General features: G+C 33.8%; 1 protein-coding gene across 2 annotated transcripts in view; it reads right to left on the reverse strand.

Moving 5' to 3' along the window:
- LOC149804985 (actin-histidine N-methyltransferase-like) overlaps positions 1 to 23,835 on the reverse strand; it is a 42,751-nt gene extending 18,916 nt beyond the window's left edge. The window contains exons 1-8 of one of the 2 annotated variants that reach the window (XM_089946207.1): positions 23,731 to 23,835; positions 17,576 to 17,721; positions 12,064 to 12,156; positions 11,473 to 11,618; positions 8,857 to 8,929; positions 5,244 to 5,357; positions 4,242 to 4,319; positions 1,468 to 1,594 (exon numbers count right to left, since the gene is read on the reverse strand). In XM_089946207.1, coding sequence (XP_089802333.1) covers positions 1,468 to 1,594; positions 4,242 to 4,319; positions 5,244 to 5,357; positions 8,857 to 8,929; positions 11,473 to 11,618; positions 12,064 to 12,156; positions 17,576 to 17,702 — 758 coding nt within the window. In that variant the 5' untranslated portion in view covers positions 17,703 to 17,721; positions 23,731 to 23,835. Of the gene's footprint in view, positions 1 to 1,467; positions 1,595 to 4,241; positions 4,320 to 5,243; positions 5,358 to 8,856; positions 8,930 to 11,472; positions 11,619 to 12,063; positions 12,157 to 17,575; positions 17,722 to 23,703 lie in introns of both variants that reach the window. The other variant, XM_089946217.1, reaches the window with a different exon arrangement.
- Positions 23,836 to 24,705: the final 870 nt, after the last annotated feature.

Below are 24,705 nucleotides of genomic sequence, written 5' to 3' on the forward strand. Positions count from 1 at the left end.
AGATTTGTATAAGGGAAGAGGTTTGTTTGCAGGATGAGCTCTGAGTAAGAATAAGGCTGTGCCAGGGTTGAGATGTGCACATGGGATTAGGGATTTTAGTCAAGGATGAGGGTATGTCAGGGATGAAATTTGTGTCAAGGATGAAGGTATGTCAGGGATGAAATTTGTGTCAAGGATGAGGGTATGTCAGGAATGAAATCTGTGTCAAGGATGAGGGTATGTCAGGGATGAAATTTGTATCTAGGATGAGGGTATGTCAGGGATGAAATTTGTGTCAAGGATGAAGGTATGTCAGGGATGAAATTTGTGTAAGGGATGAGGGTATGTCAGGGATGAAATCTGTGTAAGGGATGAGGGTATGTCAGGGATGAAATATGTGTCAGGGATGAGGGTATGTCGGATGAAATTTGTGTAAGGGATGAGGGCATGTCAGACTAAATCTGTGTCAAGGATGAGGGTATGTCAGGGATGAAATTTGTGTGAGGGATGAGGTCTGCTGAATCCTGTTAAGTTTTACACTTTTGTTCAGGATAGTATTTTACTATCCTGTTCAGACTCACAAGGCTGACTTCTTTTCTTAAACAATTGTCTACTTGACTGAGATAGATGTTATGACAAGTGCTGTGATACCTCTACCGGCAGCATGACAAGTGCTGTGATACCTCTACCGACAGCATGACAAGTGCTGTGATACCTCTACCGACAGCATGACAAATGCTATGATACCTCTACCAGCAGCATGACAAGTGCTGTGATACCTCTATCGGCAGCATGACTTATGTTGCAGCAAGTATTTTACTGGATAACAGTTCAATTAAAATGCTGCACAGAATACATTTTTATATTCACAACTTTAAATTAATATCACTACTCTCCAAGTGTGTGAATTCATACACATTATGTGCAATTTACATGCCCTAGCAGCATTTTTGAATGTTGCTGTCACTTAAATAAATTACATGCAAACCTCACTCATGATAAAGTAGGCAGTAAAAAAAAAATAAGTACCAACTACTGGAACTTTTGAGTAAGTGGGCAGCAAACCAAGAAATGTTTAAAGGAGATTTTATTATTTTGTTCTTAATATGAAGGAAACTTTGGTTTAACTATACAATTCAAAAGAATTAGAGAATAATGCAAAAACTTGGCTCATTCCAACACCATGGATGTGCGTTACAAATTTCTACTATGCTGATACAGTTCTATCAAAGATCGGATTGTGAATCACAAGAAAAGGTGTAAACAGCCTACTTCCCAAAAGGCTTAAAAAATTCTAAACCTTAAGACACTAGAATATGCAAATGTTTCAGATTCCTTGTGATTGCCAATTAAGAACTAAATGATTAAAGGTGGAGAACTAATGCAAGATGCTTTAAGTAGAATTTAGAAGATTACTTATATAATATTTTCTGATTTTTCAACAGGAAACAGGAATGCAGAACTATCTGTCATGATCATATATAATACCTGTAATCATCATATGTGAAACAGTCTTTGATAGGTAGACAGGTTGTGGCAGGTGTCTCATTCTGAAGTAGGCGATAGAAATAGGCATACTGACGTGCTATGTTTCTGTATTGATTGATACAGTCACCTGGAAAAAAGGATACAAAATTGTGAATTAAAAGCTATGCTAAAAGATCCCATGCATCAAATTTATGAATTATTCAGCAATATATTTATAAACCATTATAATATTTTTATCTTGCATATACCTGTGCATAATCACGTCATATATGTCTACACATAAGATTCATGGGTATGTGAAACATCCAAATCATCTGAATGTAATTCTAATAATAATGTATTCTGTATTTACCTGGGTTTATATTCAACAAAAAGATCATAGAAAACTGAACCTAATAGTTGTACTCATTTCTTCTGAAATATGCAAACTGTGTTCATAATTACAATGGTTAGCTAACTGATGCTCACAAAATATACAAATTATTCCATCAGTTTCATACATTTCATGTTAAATGACCAATAACTGTGTGAGATTTTCTGTATATGAATACATAAGATAAAATTCAGAAAGTATCAAGTTTCTGAATACAAACTAAACAGAAAAATGAAAGATAACAGAAATGAAAAGAAACTTAGTCATAACCTCAAAAACTTGTTCAAACATAATAATGGTGAACCAGTTTTTTTGGTCAAAAAATTCCTTCAATAATATTGATCATAATACTGGGGGGTATATCCACTACCTCACAAATCCAATATTCCAAGAAAAAATGGGATTCACTCGTTTTAGCAACACAAATTATAAAAAGTCCTTTGCTTGACAGGTGAAAGTCTGATGCAAGTGGTCTCACAATGGATAGAGGGATTGGTCCCAAATCCAGTCAGTTGTCAGTTACTACTGGCACAGATGTGAGTGCTTCCAGAGGCTTGGGAGGGTGTGTCCATATTTTGATGGGAAAATTAATCACTGGGTTAGAAAATATAAGTAAATGAAAAACTGAAAGGAAAATTGTAATGTAAATTTTTTATGACTTTTACCTTGATTGCAAGGTCAAAGAGGCAAACACACATTACAGAATGATCTGTCTTTGCGTCATCATTGTTGTTGCTGTTGCAGGGTTTAATGCCATTTTTCAGCACAAGATAGGCTATACATGGTGGCCAGTATTAATGGTGGAGGAAGAACCCGGAAAAAAGCCGGAAAGAACCACTGACCCACGAGAAGCTACTGGAAAGCTTTCTCACATACCCACATTAGCCGAATCCGAGACTCGAACCCACACAGAAGAGGTGAGATGGTAGTGATCAACAACGGATGGCGCTTTAGACCACTCGGCCACTCTGGGCCCCTAGCGTCATCATGCTTTATCCCATGTTTGAAGAAAATCCATCAATGGGCTTAGGAAATAAAAGCATTTGAAAAAGACAGCACCAAAAGTACATCATAAACCTGTGCTGTATTTAAATGTGCCCTATCTAGGCATTCATATGGCATGATTGACACTGGAAATTATTGACCAATGGATTTTAGTGACCTGGACCTTTGGACAAATTATTACTGAGAAACCAACATTATTTTCTTACTATACTCTTCATGATCATGAGCTTTGACCTTTATACACCTAAAATATATGTCTCTTTATTACATTAAATGCAAGCCATTTAGTGTTTGACAAAGAAACTTATTCTTGAACAAAAGTTATTCTGCAAAACCCATTTTTCTTTTGAATCATGATGCTCTTCACCTTTGACTTTTTGACTGAAACTTCAGTAGCCCTCTTCCATACCCTATGTATAAAACCTCCACAAACTTTGTGGTCTTGAACAAATATTATTATGCCAAAGCCATTTTACTTCTTTGAAGAGTCTGACCTTTGAAGTTTTCATCCAAAAATCAACAGGCCTCTTTTTCGCCAAGTGTACATGGTAGAGAAACTGAACTATCTGAGCTGAAACCATTTTTCTTCTTTCAGTCAGTGACACTGACTTTGACCTTTAGACCCAAACTCGACATGCTTTTTCTTCATCCTAAGTGCAAACTATTCATAAAGCTTAGTCCAGGTCTGTGACTTGAACTAATATTATTGTGAGGTAACAATTGTCAGAGACTTTGAACTTTTGATCCCAAATCAAAAAGCCTTTTTCTTACCCAAAGTATAAAATATCCACAAAACTCAGCCCAGGCCTGCAGAAACCATTATTTTCCTTTCAGACACAGTGACACGTTATAAAATCATGTAAATTTACAGAGGAAAAAGAGCACAAATGTATGTGATGAAACAAGATTAGTGTAAACACTTATAAATATCAACAGAAAAGATCATATCTAATAAAACACAAAGATGCACTATTAGGTGCAATTTAAGAACTTCATCAAAACACCTAAAATCCAAAGCTAGTTCCTAGTCCATCTGGCTTTTGATCTGAGAGGTTTCAGCATAGAAGTTTCTATGACTGTAACCTTATCATCAAGGTAAATGGGTTCAGCGAGTGGATGACAAAGAATTAATTATCTTATCTTCACAATGATTTATGCTAAGCATGACAAAAATTTATCACGGAGTCCAGGACATATATGCAAATGAAAAAGTTTAATCAAAACTGTAACAATCTGTTGACAACGGGAACAGTGGCATTAGAAAATTTACTTCCAAGTCTTGCTTCCCACTAACAAGAACTCAACCAAAACAGTGCTGATTGGAGAAAATTACACAAATATATTTTTTTTAAAAGTAACTTTACATTAATATTTCAGGATAATGAAAAGCACTTACTTAATGCTGGTGATCCCTTCAAATACCCTAGATCCTCTACTGTGAAATACAAGGGTGTGGAGTACTCTTCTGGTAAAGTATGTTCCATCTGTTAAGGTCATATTATCAATGTAAAATCTACATACTCGACATCTGCATTGGATTAATGGTCTCCATATTTAGATATATCGACACCTGTGGACTCCCATGGCAATAGGTTAAAAGAAGCATTGGAATCAAAGCCTGGGCTTTAACGCAACAAGTCAAAGAAGTATTTGAATCAAAGCCTGTACTTTGATGGTAATATGATAAAGACGGGCTGGAATCAAAGTCTGGACTTTGATGGCAACATGTTACAGAAGCACTGGAATCAAAGTCTGGACTCTGATGGCAACATGTAATAGAAGCACTGGAATCAAAGCATGGTATCTGATGGCAATAGGTTAAAGAAAGACCAAAATCAAAGCCTGGACTTTAATTTTCAGCAGGACTGCATGTAACTGGTGCATAAGTTGACAATAATCCAATTTAGGTTGGCAATATTTCCTGCCAATATCCAACCACATGATGAAATTTGTGTCAATTTTAACATTCTCAACTTATTCTACTTTTATAAAGCAATTCATTTATTTAATACTGGTATTAAACCAACAGGCTAATCCTTATGTTAAAGCCCCAGTGATAACTGTCCAATAGAAATACTATAATCACTGCTGTCAAAAGAATGAAAATTGATGTTATTAAATTTAGAGGCAAACAAGGGTGTATAAATTAGTTTCTAGGTCAACAAAAGTAGACTGGTAGTCTAACCTTTCATTAAAATAATGATAAAAAGCCTAGATTTGTACAAAAACAGCTATTACTGTGCTGCTGCACACAGTGCTGGCTCCTAGAAAACTAATCTTTTTTATATGAATGCATACTGCATTCAAGCCACTATACATGTTATCAGATGGAACAGGTGAATACTCTAATGAAAGGTAAAATGACAAATGTCAATGTGATCCAACTGAACATAAAGGATATCTATGTAAGGCTTCCATGGTGAATCCTGTGATCGCCTCTCACACAGTAGATGTAAGGCCAAGACAACACTGGGCATCACCTGCAGAATCTTGTCTTCTAATATTAGCTGACCTGAAATAATAGATTTCATAAACAGTACTTTTTGACTCACAAGATCTGCATACAAAAAAAGTATCATATAAGAATTATGTTCAATTAGTGTCATAAGGTCAGTTTGTGAAAAGCATGTGTCACACTGTGATACAACATCCAGCAAAATCAAAACAAAATAAAGACACTCCCACATGGTAACATACAATCTTGAAGCAAACCACAACACTGTCACCATTGGTCTGTGACATAATATCCAGCAGCATCACATAATAAAGGCACTGATACAACATCTACCAGAATCAACATGACAATGACCATGTCATACTGTGACACAACATCATGCAGAATTACATGACAATGACCCTGTCACAATGTGACACAGCATCTAGCAGCATCATGTGACAATGACCTTGTCACACTGTGGCACAACATCAAGCAACACCAAATGACAATGATACTGCATAACACAAATTCTTTAAGTTATGTGATACACAGAATTTCATACCTGTGCTTAATATAAATCAAGTTTATTCCCAAAAAATTCTTACAACATGGCACTTACTGCAAACATTTCATGGCATATTGTTTCATAGATTACAACCACTCATTTTCTACACACTACATAAGGAAACAAAATCTTTATGCTACAGGTATACTTGAAAAATATACCCAACAGATTTATGTTGCACTAAATCTTTTTTTCTCTACCACTCTCCTCCCAAAATTTGTCCATACACTGAATACAGGAACTAACTTTTCATGTTATAGGTGTGCTTCCAACAGTTTAATCTCTCTCTCTCTGTCTATCTGTCTCTCTCTCTCTCTCTCTCTCTCTTGATGGTTGCAAATTTACTGTTATTAAAGGTAAACTAAGTCTCAAGATCTTGCACTCCAACAAATTATGCATACTGCATGCATAACCTCTTCCATGAAACAGATCTCTTTGGAATACTTAACAATCCTTACTCTGACAATTAGAACGCAAATACTACATGGATGTAGTTGCCTTTAAGTCATCCAATGCTTAATATTATCTGCATGCATTTCTTTGTAAAGCACAGGAATTATGTTATCCTGAATGTTCGATTGAGAATGAGTGTTTAATGTCATGAAACAATTGTTCTGGAGACTTCAATCCTTGGAATATGAGTGGGGATGGTAATAATGTGTACAATGTTTTCAGCATTTGATTCTTACCTGGAGGTAGACCTTTAAGGATGGGATACTTTAGCCTATTATAACTAATTTATTATATAAAATGTGTAGTAATTGCAGGAGATTGATTTTTTTTGCAAATGCGGCAATACCATTTAAGACTGAGACTTGAAAGTTCAGGATGCATCTTAGGGTGGTATGTAGATGTGCACATCAGTATTAGAATTCTGATCCATCCCCAAAAGAGTGGGATGTAGACCCTGGATCATAACTCAGAAACAACTGAGATCTACATACCATAACTATGCATATACTAAGTGGGCATGAAAAAGCAAAATCACATATTCATGAAAAGGTATTGGCCACTTCAACAATTCTAAACACATAAACACACAGGCAGTGCTCCAAGCACTCATAAAATGTCAGCAGCAACAGGTTTACCTACTTTGAAACTTGGAGGCATTTAAAATTTTATGTCACCAAACCCTAATAATTTGGTTGCCTAAGACAATATCAGAAATGAACTGAGTGGAGAATTAATTAAAGATGATAAACATTGTCAGTCTTAGACATGGCAAATTAACGGATAATCATAAAAAGCACAACGTTTAGAATTAATTTCAAGCAGCAACAAAATGTCATAATTATGACATGTAACAAACGTAAATCATTATGCTTTGTTTCTCAACTCCTTAATTCATCCGCACCTGGGTAGCTCGTAAACTTATGAACAGCAAAATTAGCTCTCTGGATCTCTTTTTAAAAAGACTCAAACAAAAATAAAGAATTTGATGTTGATATGGTTAGACAGTTTATCAAAATTCCAGCTATATCTAATTTTCAATATTTACATATTATATTTGCTAAAATGTCTTATTTGTTTATTTTAATGGGGAATAAAAGAATAAAAAAACATGAACATACTGACGTATAACTGTTTACACTTACACAAGTCTGTTTCAACGTGAGAATGCTCAGTCTTGTGTTTACTAACTTGAGACCTCTTCGTCTTGTATCTAATGATTAAAGGATTCTCTGACACATATCTAATTACTAAATAATGCTTAGTCTCATGTCTATGACTAGAGAGTGCTTAGTCTTGTGTCTAATGACTAAATAATGCTTAGTCTTGTGTCTAATGACTAAATAATGCTTAGTCTTGTGTCTAATGACTAAATAATGCTTATTCTCATGTCTATGACTAGAGAGTGCTTATTCTTGTGTCTTATGACTAAATAATGCTTAGACTTGTGTCTAATGACTAAATAATGCTTAGTATTGTGTCTAATGACTAAATAATGCTTAGTCTCATGTCTATGACTAGAGACCACTTTGTCTTGGGTCTAATGACTAATGACTGCTTTGTCTTGGGTCTAAAAGCTAGAGACTGATTAACTTTGTGTCTAATGACTAGGGACTACTTAAGTCTTGAATCTAATTACTAGAGACTGCTTAGTCTTGCATCTAATGACTAGAGAGTGCTTAGTCTTGTGTCTAACAACTAGAGAGTGCTTTGTCTTGTGTCTAACACCTAGAGACTGCTTAGTCTTGTGTCTAACAACTAGAGACTGCTTAGTCTTGTGTCTAACAACTAGAGACTGGTTAGTCTTGTGTCTAACAACTAGAGACTGCTTAATCTTGTGTCTAACAACTAGAGACTGCTTAGTCTTGCATCTAATGACTAGAGAGTGCTTAGTCTTGTGTCTAACAAGAGACTGCTTTGTCTTGTGTCTAACAACTGAAGACTACTGTATGTAATGCATGTCAGCTGGAATTATATTAAAAGTCTGTTATCAATTTATTGATTTTGATTTACTGTTTAAGACCAAATATTCATTAATATTATCCATTTGATGAATATGTGAAGGAAAATGAAGATTATACTTCTCATAAACTGTGGAAAGTTGCAAGCATATTAGCCTTGATCCTAACTCAAATTGTAATTTCCCTTGCTATTTTGCACCCTTGCATAATGTTGTAAGAAGCATGAAGGTAGCAAATGTAATACTGCAAATAAACGATCTGTCTTCAAATTAACAGATGTGAACCATATCAATTAGAGGCAACATAAATTTGGATGGAAAATGTTCATAGGTAGGTAATTTGTATACAACATCCAATCCAATATATTATATTTTTAAATGCAGCATCATTTCTCCATACAAATGTAGTGTAAATCAGGAAATACTTAAATGCAAAAGAGAAACTCAAAGAATCAAGAGAAATGTGTGGGACTCTGATGACAATCGTATCATTAAAATCTTAAAATTAAGGAAAATGTTCAAAGTTTATACTATTGGCAATTAAAATTAAATTTTTCATGTCCTCTCTGGCAATATATAAAAGTAATGAGAAAGCTTACTTAACACTGTGGACTGTGCTGAAGCTACCGTCATCATTGTTTTTCTAGGAACAGCTAGAAACATGTCCCCTTCCTAAGAAATGGAAAACAAATATTCCAGTTAAAACTGAATTGTGTAGGGGCTGGGGGGTGGGGGTGTATGCATGCATATGTGTGTTTGGAAAGATATTTTTTCTTGTCTTTCAGGGATGGCTATACTGAAGGCTATCAGAATAATCCTAATGTCAATGTATTTCATATAGAAAAATATTATATGGTCATGAGCTAAATGTAAAAAGCATTATGTAAGTTAGTAATGCATAATGTGTACATCACAGTGACCTCCTTTGGTTGCAAGGGTATGATACTAAGATAGTTGCATTCAATTATCGAGTTACATGATTTAAGCAACAGCAGCACCCAATAAATGAACTTAAAGCATAAATTTCATCGAAGTCACTAAAGCATGAAATATAGGTCACAGATGCCAAAACATAGTCCTAATTACAAAATAGCTAACCAAATCCAGTCAAGATGAAAGACAAAGTGAGCTTCCTTTTTTTTCAATGGTTTGGTTGTGTAGTTTGGATGTATACTATCATTAATTTCAAAGTTCTAGCCGGGGCCCCGAGTGGCCGAGTGGTCTAAAGCGTTCTCCATTATGGATCACTGCCATCTCACCTCTGTCTGCGTGGGTTCGAGTCTCAGATTCAGCCAATGTGGGTATGTGAGAAAGCTTGCCAGTAGCTTCTCGTGGGTCGGTGGTTCTTTCCGGGGTTTTCCCGGGTTCTTCCTCCACCATTAATACTGGCCGCCATGTATAGCCTATCGTGTGCTGAGAAATGGCATTAAACCCTACAACAACAACAACAAAGTTCTAGCCAGTGAAGCATAGAATATAGGCCATAATTACCTACTTCTCAAAAGACGGTAGTGTTCATCAAGATTCATCCCTCACTAAGTTTCATGCTTTTTGACATATTATTATGTAAACAACATTGAAAATAACCTACATTACGAGGTCATGTGATAAAATGGTGAAATGCTGGTCACTGAAATCCTTGTGTTGCACAGTGTGGTTCTAACAGAAATGCAAACAATCATCTTGATTGATGATTCCAGCATGAAAAGAACTTTATAAACTCAAAACAAAACGAAATAACCAAAGTCACTGAAGCATGAAATATGGGTCACAATGACCTATTTGGTGATAATAGTTAATATTTGCGAAGATGCATCCCTCTTCAAGATTTACAATTCCAAATACAACAGCATGCACACTGGGTATCAAAAACCAAACCCAAATTCTTAAACTTAACCCAAACTTTACAACTAATGTACAAAGCTAAGCTCTTTTGCACCCTCTCCTGGAGGTAGGTGCCATAAGGTCCACTCCAAACTGCTGCCTAAGACCCAGGAAGAATGGCTGTACATATGTATATGCTTCTACATGCCAATATAGCTCTCTTCTACTTTGTATGGACAAACTAATAGGAGAATACTGGTGTCTGGATAATCTGATGTGTGTGTGTGTATATGTGCGTGTGTGTGTATGTTGTATTTTTAATGTAGCTTTAAAGAAAATTCAGTCATATCATTACAATGTCTGCAGTGTGGCAGTTTATAGTGATGTCTAGCATTAGGGTATCATGCTGCAAGCATGTCCCACCCAGTCACTTTATCCTGACACCAGGCCGACCAGTCCTAACACTAACCTCTTAATGCTGAGTGCTTAGCAAGGCAGCTGTAAGTACCATTTTTATAAGTCTTTGTTATGACTCGGTTGGGGTTATAACCCACGACATCCTGCATCTGAGGTGGACACTCTAATCACTAGGCCACTGGAGAAGTATGAATAATCAGAGATATTGGAAGGCATAAACAACAAGAATATCCCTTGTCCTCCTTTGTGCGCTCACTCATTAATGTGTGTTCATTTCCAGTTAAAAAAAGTATGAAATAAATAGTTTTTCATATTGTTCAAATGAATCCTTGGTACTTTTTGTTCATGATATTAATGACGGTGTTTAATCTAGTTATTGTTTAATTTATGTACCAGTACCAAGGAGTTGAAAAAACATTTCTTTCAAATATTATCACAATTACTATTATATTTCTGCCATGCATGCAGAGTGAAGACCAGTAACACATACTCATTAAACAAAATTGAGGATAGTTGCTTTGCATTCTTTCTTTAAACCTGAAATTATCAAAAGTTTGGTCACACATTTTTTCAATATTTTCAATTTGAGACTAGTAAATTATCTCCACTGATAATATAGGCCACTGTATGGCGTTTATATCATTCATTTTAAGCCATGCTTCATTTTAACTGAATGTTTAAATAAAGTGGTCCCACTCTTGAAGCCATTATTTGATTACAGGTTACCTTTTACAACACCAAATAGTGTATTTTTACCATTTCATCACCCATGTGAGAGGTCATTCAAAAATATAGGCCACATTTTCATTTTCTCATTCAACAGGCACCATCCTAAGTAATTGTGCTAGATTACACAAACTTCTCATGGTAGGCATAACTATAAAATATGTAGATACAATTATACTTATCCTTTCATGAAGGTCAATAGAAATATCATATTACTGAACAAGTCAAAGTTAATTGTTATAATGCACCTTTAAATCAGCAGTGGCTTGCAAACCATATCCATAACCCTCAAACTCATGTAGTCTAATTTTCTCTGTGTCAACACTATGGCCTTGCAACCAGGAAATGAAAACAGGGAAAGCCTCAGGTCTTCTTGTTGGTGGCAGGCATTGATCTAGAGATACAAAAAATAAATTCATAAGGAAACAATTTTATATTTGCTTCTATGGCAAGCAATAAGACTCATAGCAAATTTATTTTCTGTTCATGTTATTATTGCCTCCAGTGGGTCTGCCAAAACTGAATTAGTTATCTGCACTGCAGCTCTGACTAGATACAAAAGCAAATGATATCCAAAATGCTATACCAGTCATAGACAAGTGTGCTTTAAATAATGGCCAATTACAAAGAGAATTTATTAGGGATTTGAAAATATTACAGGCATGTATGCTTTTATATAATGATATCCTTCAAAGTAATTTTTCTCTTTCTCGATGAATGAAATATTTGTCAGTGATAATGCTCAGCATTTGCAAAAATGCTGATCCTGGACAAAATAATCTGTGTCAAAAATCTAGGAAAGTGAAAATCTAATACTTCCTGCGCTAAAGATACTTTACCTGTTTGAAGCTTTCTAATATTTTCAATCATTTCTCTGATTTCTAAAAATTCTCCAAATTCCTTGGCTCCTGAACTTGGTGGCTGTGAGCATTCTGAGAAAAGAATGTTTTCATATTAGATCTAATGATGGTGACATATTCTAAAACAGGAAAAAAACCGCAAAATAGATACAAGTATTACCAAATTGTTTCATTTTATTACATATTGCCATTTACAAAGAAGTTTCTATGATGCAAGAAAAGACATTCAGCTTCAATAACTTATAACTTACCTGATAATTTGTGAATATGAATGCAAGCTGCACAGGCAATTTCTTTATCAAACAAACATTCTGAACTTTAAATGCAGCTCTTGACTCTTAAAATGTAATGGGCTGATGAAACAAATACAAGCAGGACATAGAAACACCCAAATGCAGACTAACCAAAGTTTAATGAAAATGTGGGTTAATGCCACACTTAAAAATCATCTGCTGTGAATGTATTAATTACATACACATGAAAGAGAGAGACAAAACAGTTCTATCTACATGTGAATGGAATATTAACTACAATATTTTAAATCAACCACAAATGAAGAAGAAGAAAAAACAAATTCAACTTAACTGCAATAACCAAAGAGGAAAGAAGGAATAATGAAAGATAATGGTTACAGTCTTGGCTAAATGATGTTTTCTTATCCAACAAACATACATGGTCATCATCATGACAAAAACTAACAATTTTATTTTCATCTTAACTTCAGTGGGAAAAAACATAATGAATTTCATGAGAGAGAATGGCACATGAAAGAATACATTTACTACTGCCAAAACCATGATATCTGTACTAAAATATTTTCACAAAACATATATTTTCCCCCAAAACTATATAAACAATACAGAAGATTGGGAAAGAATGTTTTGTATGCAAGAATTAATTTTAAAAATATATGTGATCTATTATCAAAGTAAAATGAAGTTCTCTTCTTCATAAACATGTCTCATTTGATGCAGATGTACTGACAAACTAAAGTTCTTTATTATCAAAAATGTTGCAGGGATGAAAACTTCCAAGGCCAACTGTCTCAGAGAACAATCATTGGTGGGCAAGTGAACTTTTATGTTCATAGTTCAAATTTTACACAGAAAAAGAACACAAATTTTGATTTTTGATATCATTTCCTCAAAACTTCCAAAACCATCCTTGCTGGACTAAATGGTCAAAATTGTAATCATTGCTCCCATGTGTTCTTAGCTAAAGTAATATATTTACAGTTATTTGTTAAAGAACCATAGTGAGGTAAGGGAAAGGATGATCTGTCTGCAACATTGTCAGAGGCAGACAACAACAGAACTCCATCTTTATTTTCACTCATGTTTGAGATAAAAGATACATAAAACAATCTTGGAAATAGGACACATACATTTATTTTTTTCTCACTATACTGTAAAAATATGATTTGATTTGTGCAAAAGAAACATGAAAAAAATAACATTTTAATGATGACAGTGACTATAAGCTTCAAAAACTACACATCTTTAAAAACTAAATAACCTGGGGATTTATTTAATATTTGAAAATGCAAGTTGTGAATTTGCAAACTATAAACCTATGAAAAGAAATACATGACTAAACACACCCTGTCTGAAAGAGACTTGTATACTTAGGTATATCTTGTGATTTTTGAACAACATATAATATTATACCAAAACATAAAAATTCAACCAAGCAAGCTATAGCTGATAGTGGTCAGAGTTTCTTCTTTTTCTTTGTAGGAAAATACGAACAGCTATGAACACATGAGACTGTAACATAATGATTAGTGACCAACCTAGAGATTAATTTCACTCCAAGTCAGCATGTGTAATATAAATTACATCTTTTTCAAGCTGGAATCTGAAATCAACATCCTATTTTGATGTCAATTACGCCAATATGACTATCTAAGCCTTGGTTTCTCTAGAATACACACACAAGTGCCTGCTACTCCACCCAGCAGACCCTACAGCATCATAATCAAAGCTGACTATTTATTGTTCAATCATGTGAACACATGCTATTGTAGACAGCATGTAACACAATTAATGTTCAAGGTCTAGGCATGTGGTACACGTTTAAATTATTATCTACATTTGTAAACCATGCCCAATACCTATATAGTTTTGAAAACAAATAACAATTACTCCTATCTTGACCTTACTAGTGTTTGCATCTCAATATCAATCGTAAAAATATTTCATTTTGGAGCTCTCTTAAGACCCCATTTATTTTTTTATGGCACGTATAGACACTCATATACTTTGTAACATACAATTATACTCTTTTTCATGCTTGCAAATAAATAAATATGCATTTCGTGATTTGTATTCATCTTGATTAGAAGAAATGTTGCTTGTGCTGCGTCAGATGTTTCCAAAAATATTTTTATTTCTCTAATAGAATCCCAGTACAGGCCTATTTATGTACATACAGCCACGTACTACTGGCATGTTGGCTGACTGTGGATTGTACAGTACAGTGCAAAGGTAACACAAACGTAAGTTGTCAATATACAAGTGTTTTTCAAACAGGTTTTATCTTTTGCCTTCATTTAGTTAAATTTTCAATTGTTTATTTTCACAAGTGTAGGTCTTACACACTGATGAAATGTTACCCATACCAACTAATTTCACATACATGTTTATGCTAAATTTATATTTTTTCTTTCCCCATACCATGACACTCATCTCGACAGCTGCTTATGTCAACAATATTATCCTAGAGCCTAGAACATCGAGATCAGTGCGTAGTACTATATCACACTTTAAGCAATCCCAAAAGATATTTTACCACCTCAAACTGCTAGTGTCCCCCTAAATTTAACAAATTCCCATAGATCATTATAACTGAACAGAGTTACATCAAAAATGTCCCCCTGACAGTTTAACTAAGATGCATAAATGGAACCCCAACAAAAGCCTATAAAAAGTAATATGTGTCTTCAGTTTTCATGCTAACATAGTATGGGCTGGTCAGTAGGAATAAGATTTTTTAACTTATTTTTTCTCCTCCATTTACTGAATGTCAACCATTGTTGCATGACATTATTTTATTATTTTGAGGAAAAAAACTTACTCAACAACTAAGGATATAACGATATACTGATATACCTGTAAACTGTGATAAAAAATGCCCAATAACATATATTGCAATATGAGTATAGAAATACCTGTATGCCAGGATTTTTATTCACCTTCACTATACCATCCGGAACTCACTTTGAACAGACCACTGTCTTCCATTAGACTCAGCATTGTTACCAACATGGCAGCTTCTAAATATGAGCTCATTAAGAACTCAAGAGCAACCAGTTCTATTGAGAATAATATTTCTCTAAGAAGGGAGTTTGGCACCAACACACTGGACAAAACAGTCACTATGTGTATTAAGTGAAAAACTGAAATCAAATGTGCGGATAGAATGACAAACCTCTCAATTCATTTGCAGTCCACCATTACTGTGCAACATGAGACAATCCCTGACACAACAGTCAAAGGTTCCATTAAAGACACACCGAACATTACCAGTCAGCAACCAATGATTGTGAGTACCCGAACTAAATATAAATCAACATCATAAAGAGCCACAGATATCATTTATGACATTGCCAGTTTCATTATTCATGACTTGCATCAATACAATGCTGTAGCAAGAAAGGGAGTCTTAAACATGGCATCTGTGCTTGATCCACAATTTGTTGTACCATCTAGACAATTTCTCTGAGAAAATTATCCCAGATATGTATTTAAAAGTCAAAGAGGACATAAAATCTCACATGTCCCTTCACATCTAAAGTATACATATTATTTACCCCTTCTGGTCTTTTAATATCAATTACTGCTTCAATTTTTTATATATAGCACTTTGAGCTTTAAAAAGCAACAGTCTCTCATACTGCATTTCAAAACACTTTGTACCAGCTGAGATTATGAATGTTTTGTACACCAGTAGACAACCAAGTGCTGGGTTACAGAGCCTGGATCTGAATTCAGTTTTATCTTTTTTAACAATACTGAACAATCTCTCACAGTCAGCATTAGAATGGTAAAGAACCCATATTCCTTTCATAACCTGACAAAGAAGAGGAAATATATATCTTCCAGTTATTGGATCTTTTAGCTGGGAAATAAGCTGCCATTGCACATCAACTCTGTCCACATGAAGTAAATTGTCAGGTAGAGTGCCAACTTGATACTTCAGGAGTTCTCCTTCTAATTTATCAGCAGCTTTTCCTGCAGTATGGTGCATCATATGACAGGGACAACCTGACATGTACAATGATGGAGACAATTTTCAAAATATAGAATGCAACTCCTTTATGAATTCCAGTCATCACTGATGCAGTATCAGCTGAAAACCCCCATACAGTTCTGCCAACTTATGTTTATTCAAAGCATTATCAAGCACAAAAAAAATGTTTTCTCCAGTGGAATCTACTGTTAATTCTGGTAATCAAAAAAGAGCACATGGACTGTAGTGGGTGTTAAGCTGCCCTAGAATGGAATGCTGTATTGTGTACCTTTCTGATCTGGCAAAATAATACCACAACTCCTCATCAAAGTTTTGTTTCCTGCCAGTAAAAGTTTTCACTCATGTTGACTTGTTTATTATTTGCTAAATCATTGATATAAGCAAGGAAACTGCTCATTATTAAAGTACAAAATAAGCAAAATTAACATTAGAATCATAAATGCTGTCATGCTGTATTGCAATATACTGAATTTTTTCCCAGCAACAGTCACCCCTGTACACAATGTTATAAAACATGTACTCTATACAATTACTTAAATTATTTACATGTGTCCGATATGGCTTGCTAGATCTGAAACTCTCAACGATTAGTAAACAGCATACAAAGACAGCCTTCTAGTCTATGTCCAGTAGGAGCTTAATAATATTATGAGAAATAGTAGCATGGTGTCTAACGTCTAATACTGTTTCCTATGAATAAAATTAAATCTTAACTGGTTACAGCATTTGCAAAATCAGTAATTCAGAGGACTGGGAATTAATTATTTCAAGATCAGAAAAATTTATACAATCAGAAGGAGAAAAAAAACTGTTGCTCTGAAAAACAGAAACAAAGATTTTTTCTTTAAGGCCCAATCAATAATCATGAAAGTAGCACAAGAAACATTGCCAAGGAAAAGAACAATTTACATTAATCTACATGACAAAAGTATGGAGTAAGGTTTACAGACCAAGTGTTTCTGCCAACTAATTGCAAACATTTGTAAAATCTGATCAGCAATGCAAGTATATGTTGTCACTGGCACTTTCCAAACAACCACAGGTAAGAACATTTTCATAAAAATGTACACGAAAACATATTTAGAGTTTAAGATCAGGATTAAATGTTAGGCCAGAAAGTTACCCCTCCATGAAGGAATGGAAAATGGATTTCACTAAGTAAAAGCAGTGATCCTGGTTTTTAAGAGTACATTATGTCAATAAAAATTAAGGAGAAAATGAGAAGAAACTATGCCATTACTTTCGAGAAGACTTTTCACATGGTCTTGGATTTCCTTTTTAGCAGATTTTGGCAGCTCCTTTGTCTCTGGCACTGCTGATGCTTTGGTTGACTGTGACTTCTGTTTGTGCTTATTCTTGCGCCCCATGTCAAAAAAAGTTTTTATTCTGGAAGAAATAAACCCATACTAAGATGTACACCATACATAATTATAATTTCCATAAAAAGTTATAAATATTTACCAAACACAACAGAGGTATTCAAAAGCCTATTAGTCTGACAAAGAGCCAAATACAAATATAACTAGATTCACACTGAAAGAAAACATTTATGTAACCACTTTCATGCTGCAACATTTAATACAGCATGCTCTCTTTAAATTATTTTACTGTTTAATTTTAATAATTTTGTGCAAAATATATCTTGGCATTTTGACTTTAGTATATTCAAGATATTAGACCATGCATTTGCATAAAAGAAGTTTACAAAAGCTACAAGACAGTGTTATTGGCGGTGTGATTAGAAGTTATTTTTTCAAATATTTCTTGTACATGGGTAACTGTAAGAACAGGAACTATCACACAGACTACCTAACAATTTCTATTCTAACGTATATGTTCTTGTTTGTAAATAATGACATCAAATTATAACTGAAATTTAAAAATAGAAGGAAAAGAATGTTAAAAAAGATATTCTGAAAGGGATAGATTCTTTACCAGGAATTTAATGTACCTTATTCATATAATTTTTTGTACACAAAAAAATGATTATTAATTTTTAGAGTACAAAAACTTTTATGTAAAATAAATAATTATTATTTAGTGGTACTGACCATGTACAAAAAGAATAAAGAGATCATATCCAAAAAGGTCTACGGAACACATGATACTCGACAACCTAGCAGTACTAACATACAGAATAAAGGTACAAATTTTGTCTCATTCTGCTCTCAACTCAAGAATCCAATTACAATAAAAATAAAAGTACTATAAAGACTTTTGTTGTTATCAGTGAACAACAGAAAGACAGACTGGCAGACAGACAGAGAAATTGCTGAAATGATAATGTCGCAAACTATAAATATTGCAGTGTGCAAGCTGATCTGCATTTAGAGCATACTTTATAGCTGTTATGTTGTGTTCAGTTGATAAAATGATTAAGATGGTCTGAACATGTATTAGTTATGGTATTAGTTATCAGTATATTTGTATGCAATGATATCAACCCATGTTGTCCAGAAATTAAGTGCAACTTGTAACCTTACAGCAACAGTGACCTCATTATCAAATTACAATAAACAATAAAAGAACGTGAAAAAAATTGTTTTCAGTTAATGAGTTTGTGTGTGTACGAGAGAGAGCAACAGAGATAAAACAACGTTGGGTCAGTGTGCAAGACTATTTATTCAAGGTGGTTTTTATCTGTAGCTTCTAGAAAGAGAGGTCACAGGTCAATTGTAATCTGCATCTTCAGTTATCCGATGATTGTGAGCTTCCTCATGTACCAGAACACTACTATAATCCATTATCAATTAACTCCTCAAATCAACGATTCATTCTTGTTTTAATTACAATATTATTGCAACAACCACATGGCTATGCAGTTATTTACATGCTAATTAAATATGCTTAGAAATTTGGTCAAGTTATTCCAGTTGAAACCAAATACAGGGCAAAATTTGACAGAAGAGGTCAAATCAGCAGGGCTACTGATAGGGAAATGAGGCTATCTTACGGAAATGAAAATCTGTCAATGTGTTATCAAGGACATTGTCCATACAGATGTTGAAGGACAAGTGATCATATGCATCATTGTTATTTGTACTCACCAACAAAGATAACAATAGGGGGTGTATCGCAGAATATATTCACAATAATAATGTTAATTATAACCAAGTTAAACAAGTACAAGCACTTAACAGAGAATACATATACAAATTGATTTAACAGAGTCAGTGACTTTCAAATTTATGATTGAAAATGACAAGGCTTTTATATTTTGTTTGTATGACTATAATGAAACAATAAGACTAGTTGACCAATGGTCTGTGATCTTCACTTTGGCATATATGGAGATATAATTTTTGTTGGATAAGAAAACATCAAATGGCTTCTGAGCTTATTCTAAAATACTTTTTGTGTTTTGTTATGGTGATGGACTTAATAAATAGAACTAATTAACAATAATATTTAAGGATATGTTCTGTAAAGGCCTTTGTCCAGTTGCTAAGAAACACCAGCAGATATTGTACTGACAATAAGAGAGTTTATACATCACTCATTGTATTTTCTAACCAGTAAAGAATATAAATAAGGGTGGATCCACGAATGAGAGTAGAATAGAAAAACTGCCATTTCAACAAGAGATTATTAAAGGCCTTTCTGTACGATTATAAATGGTGATTAAATCTTTATATCTTGATCTCCCATTTCATTATTCATTGCAATGTTAAAAAATGTCAGGTTAATTTTATTTGAAGCAACAAACAGTTATGTTTTTTATTTTGTATTATATAAAACATATTTTCAGCAAAAACTATTTGTAGTTTCACATATCTATATCATACATTGGTATTTTTCAAATAAATAATCAAAATACTTGGTTAAAAAAGAAATAAAAGAACGAACTGTTCAGTGACCTGCCTGCACATTGTAGTTAGACATATGTATACTTTACATTGATTTTTCCAAGCCATTTGAAATGCGAACTTTTCTTCTTGATTCAAACAAAGAAAACATCAAAATATATTGTTAAAAAGTAATAAAAGAATTAAATGAATAAATGAATTACAAATGTTGATTATTTGATTTCTTAACCTCCTGTTTTATTATTCAATGAAACAATTACAAATTTACACAAAGTTATCAAACAGTCAGACACGTTTTAATTACAGCAACAAATAGTTGTTTTTCATTTGGGATTATATATTATATCAAACATATGCTCAGGAAAAAATAAACTGGTAGTTTGACATATCATACATCTGTATTTTTTCAAAGTCATTTGAAATACAAACTTCTCTTCTTGATTTTTCAAGTAAAAAACAAAAACAAGTGGTTAAAAATTAATGAATGAAAAGATAAATGATCTTTCTGCGAGATCATAAATGGTGATTCTTTTATTTCTTAAATATTTGTTTCATTATTTGATGCCTCACTAAAGAACTTACCCAAAGTTAATCAGTTTTTATATCATGTACTTATCAAAACAATACTTTCTTCATTGGATGTATCTAAATCCTACCTTGGCATATTTTCCATGCCATTTGAAATGGGAATTTTCCCAATTTTAATACATCAGAATATGAGGTTAAACAATAATACAAAACCTACCTAATTGTATATGATCATGATTATATTCAAAATAATTTTTGCAAAAAGAAAATGGTAATATGGTATTTTTGATCTTTTTTGCAAACATAAATCTTTTAGTAGAAGTTTTTTGTACAACAATTAAAAGGATTTTTCAACAAATAGAAAGTGCTATGTAAAAAAAATATGATACATTTAAATAATTATTATTTGATAGCAAGATTGTGTACAAAAAATTAATGGGTACAAAAAAAATACATGAAATGTGATAAAATCATTTCTTCTTTTTAACTGCCAAGTGTTAAAACCATCTCTTCTATATCTCTAATAATACGATTTCCAAATTAGCCACTGCAGCAGCCATACTTGATTTAAGATCAGAATCATTTCATTAAATACAACACCAAGGAAAGACTTTTGACAATAACCCAATACTGGCATTACCGTCCATTCAGGAGAACTAATGACAAGATTTCCAATATGTACATTGAGGTCAGATTAGCAGTATTTTCATTTATGACCAAATAGATGTTATAAATATGATAGTGAAAAAATCTATATCAATATAACCTTCCATTTAGGAGGAGTAGGTATGTGAGTTTCATAATAGCTACTGTGGTGGCCATAATGATAATCAGATCAGCACAATTTATATTTAAGACCAAGTAGTGATCATAATAAATTTTCTAGTTTAAGCCAAATGTACACATAACTCCAGAAGAGAATCAATAACAAGATTTTCAAGATGGCTGCCATAGTGGCCTTAAGCTCAGCACTATTTTCATCCGGACCAACTAGACATCATAGAAAGTCTTTTAGGCCATGTTGATATGACAATCCATTCTGAAGAAGCAGCAACAAAAACTGGATGTCAAGGTGGAACCATTTTCAAGACTAGACATTGTACGATGACTTCCGGTTAAAACCCCATATCAATACAACTCTCCCTTTATTAGAAGTACATGTAGTAATAACAAGATTTTCAAGATGGTGGCCTTATTGGAAGTCAGATTGGTACAATTTTTATATAGAGCCAACTAGATATCATAAAATCTTTTAGAGAAAACCATAGCAAGACTGATCAAATATCATAGCCAGATCAAATATCATAGCCAGAAGTCCTGGACTACTCATTTCAAAGTCAGACAAGTACATTTTTTCAAGTCACTAGTCCAGAATAAGTGCCTTGCTTCCTATTTTAACAAATAAGGCAATTCAGTGTGCTTTAATAACTTTATTTACTTCTATCTGGCCATTCATGCCCTTGGGGCATATAAAAAGCTTGAATTTTGCCTTTCCATTCATACATTTACATCCTGTATCACACCTACTGCCATTGGTGGTCACTGCTGTCCTACAATGTAAGACATAGCACATGTGTTTGTTTTAGTGCTATGTCTTACTATCCAAATAACAGCCTTGTATAACCTGTTCCAGTGTTGGTTGACATTGGAATGAGTAGTCAAAGTTTCAGGAATATCTCACACACTTGGCCACCTATATAGACACTCTTCCACTAATTTATGACCCAAATGCATACGCTTGCGTATGGGGGGTTCTACTGATAATGTATGTACCCATAGGAAATGGGGGGGGGGGTGAAACCTCAATAATGCTTTGTCTAATGCATAACCTTTTCAACTTGGTTCAACTGGCATTTGAATCTTAGCAGACACTAGAAAAACTTTTTAAAGTCACGCAGCTTATTTCTTTGATCGTGAACTGTTTTATTAAACAATATTATTAATCTTTGATCGTTTCTGCGCGGATTAAAAATATGCCGTTCTATAGAACTTGGAGGTGGGGCATCAATCATACATACGCAGGTAGGGTGTGGGTGTGTAAAAAAGTATGCATGTGTACAGGGAAGGGGCAGGGGTCAAGCTTTGCCAGACTTCTGCGTACGTACTAAATGGCTGGCCCCTTACTGTGCCTTCTTTATCCTGGCGGAATGAAAATACAACGCTAGCAAATGGACCCATTTTCATGCTCCGTTGACATACATTTGAATTTGTTGCAATGCAAAGGTAGTCGAGGTATGCTGAAGTATGCTAAGTAGGTTCATGTGGTGGATATGTGGTTGCCAGACTTTACCAAGATGAGTGTTGGTTTCCTATATAAACTGATTAAAGAACAGTAATGATTCTTTAATGTTCATTATTAAACTGAGGATTAACTTCCATGCGCAATATTGCATTTGATGCAAAATAATTATGCTAATTAATTAGCCATTTCTGTTTGTATTTAAATGATAAAGCTTATGGTGTGATCACTTTAGAAGCAGCTGTCAGAAAAGCTGATATTTACTGTGTGACAAAATTAGTTCTTCTCAAGGATAGTAATAAGGAAGATTTGGAAAATTCACATTAAAGTGGAGTGATAAATTGGAAGACTGCAACTGAGTATGAGGTAAGTATTTCTACAAAGAGGCATAAGCCTGAATCTGAGGCAGCAAAAAATGTCAAATACCATATAACGAATATACGGAGACATTTTTGCCACATTGGATTCATTATTATCCCTGGATTTAATTTACTGACTTAATGGAAATATGTTTTGTAGTTATTGTAAACAATATTCCAAACTAGCACAGGCTGGAAATGCATTTATCGGTGACTACATGGCCCTTTCCTCATAAGAGAGCAACTCGGATGGAATATGACAGGGAAGATTTCAAAGTTCTTCTCAACGAAGAAAATAATCAACGACGCAGCTATAAGTGCCTCCTAGATTTTTTTTGATAGGTTAGACATTTTTTTGGCTGGTTGTAATGCATACAACTATAGGTACATCACTACAGATTCGACAAAAAAACGGTTTTGACAAAAGCAAGCCTACTTTTTAAACGGCGATATGAGCTTTTACCATGAAAGGAAATGAGATATAATAATCCTCAATGTGTTGAATGAGTAAAACGTCAACACATGTTCGGCAAATAGACTGCTTATCCTAAGGTGAAAACTGGTAATGCTGTACACCAGTCCAAAAAGTGAGTTGGTATATCTTAAACAAGCGAAATAAAGAAGGACTAAATCCGGAAATTAAAGCACCCACACCATTACTAACTTCATCAAGAACAACGACTAGAATGACGAAGTTTCTGTGTTTGTCTGTTTGTTTGTTTATTTTCTTTTTTTTTATCTTTCTGTGAGGCAAATTTATTATTATTATTAGTAGTAGTAGTAATAGTAGTAGTAGTAGTATCTAATTTAATAAAAATAATAATAATAATAACAACAACAAGTTAAGAGGTGTCTCAGTTGACTTTATAAAGAACTAATTTACCTTGATCCGTCCGTTATGTACAATATAAATATCTATATAAAAAAATAGGTGCATATAAATCTCATCTTCACACCTAAACACTGCACTTAAACACATATTTTCAACTGTGTCTACAATCTTGAACTGATTAAGATAACAAGTGACAGAGATAAGCACGTCACACTGACTATACTTGCGCAGAAATTACTCAAGTAAGGCCTATAGCATTACTTATAAATCCAAACATACCATACAATCACAAAGCACTATTCTTTTTTTTTTTTTTCATTCGCTTGCACGCGATAGAAATCTCATGTTTAGATGTGGAATAGACAAGATTGTGAAAATTAATCTAACAGATACTTATAAAAATGGACGTGAAACAAATAGAAGCTCTAAAAAAAAATTGCGACAAGAGCCGCATTTAAGAAAAAGTTTAGCAGGAACGTCGTAGACAACAACAAACAACAGAAGAAACTGCAACGGTTTTACCAGAAGATCGCAAAAATTTTTTGGGAAAAGGATTACTTGTTGTTGTTGAAGAAGGACAGAGAAAAGCTGTATTGCAAATTGTTG

The sequence above is a fragment of the Sinohyriopsis cumingii genome, chromosome 2, assembly GCF_028554795.1.
Source record: "Sinohyriopsis cumingii isolate HCF-2022 chromosome 2, ASM2855479v2, whole genome shotgun sequence".
Taxonomy (NCBI): Eukaryota; Metazoa; Mollusca; class Bivalvia; order Unionida; family Unionidae; genus Sinohyriopsis; species Sinohyriopsis cumingii.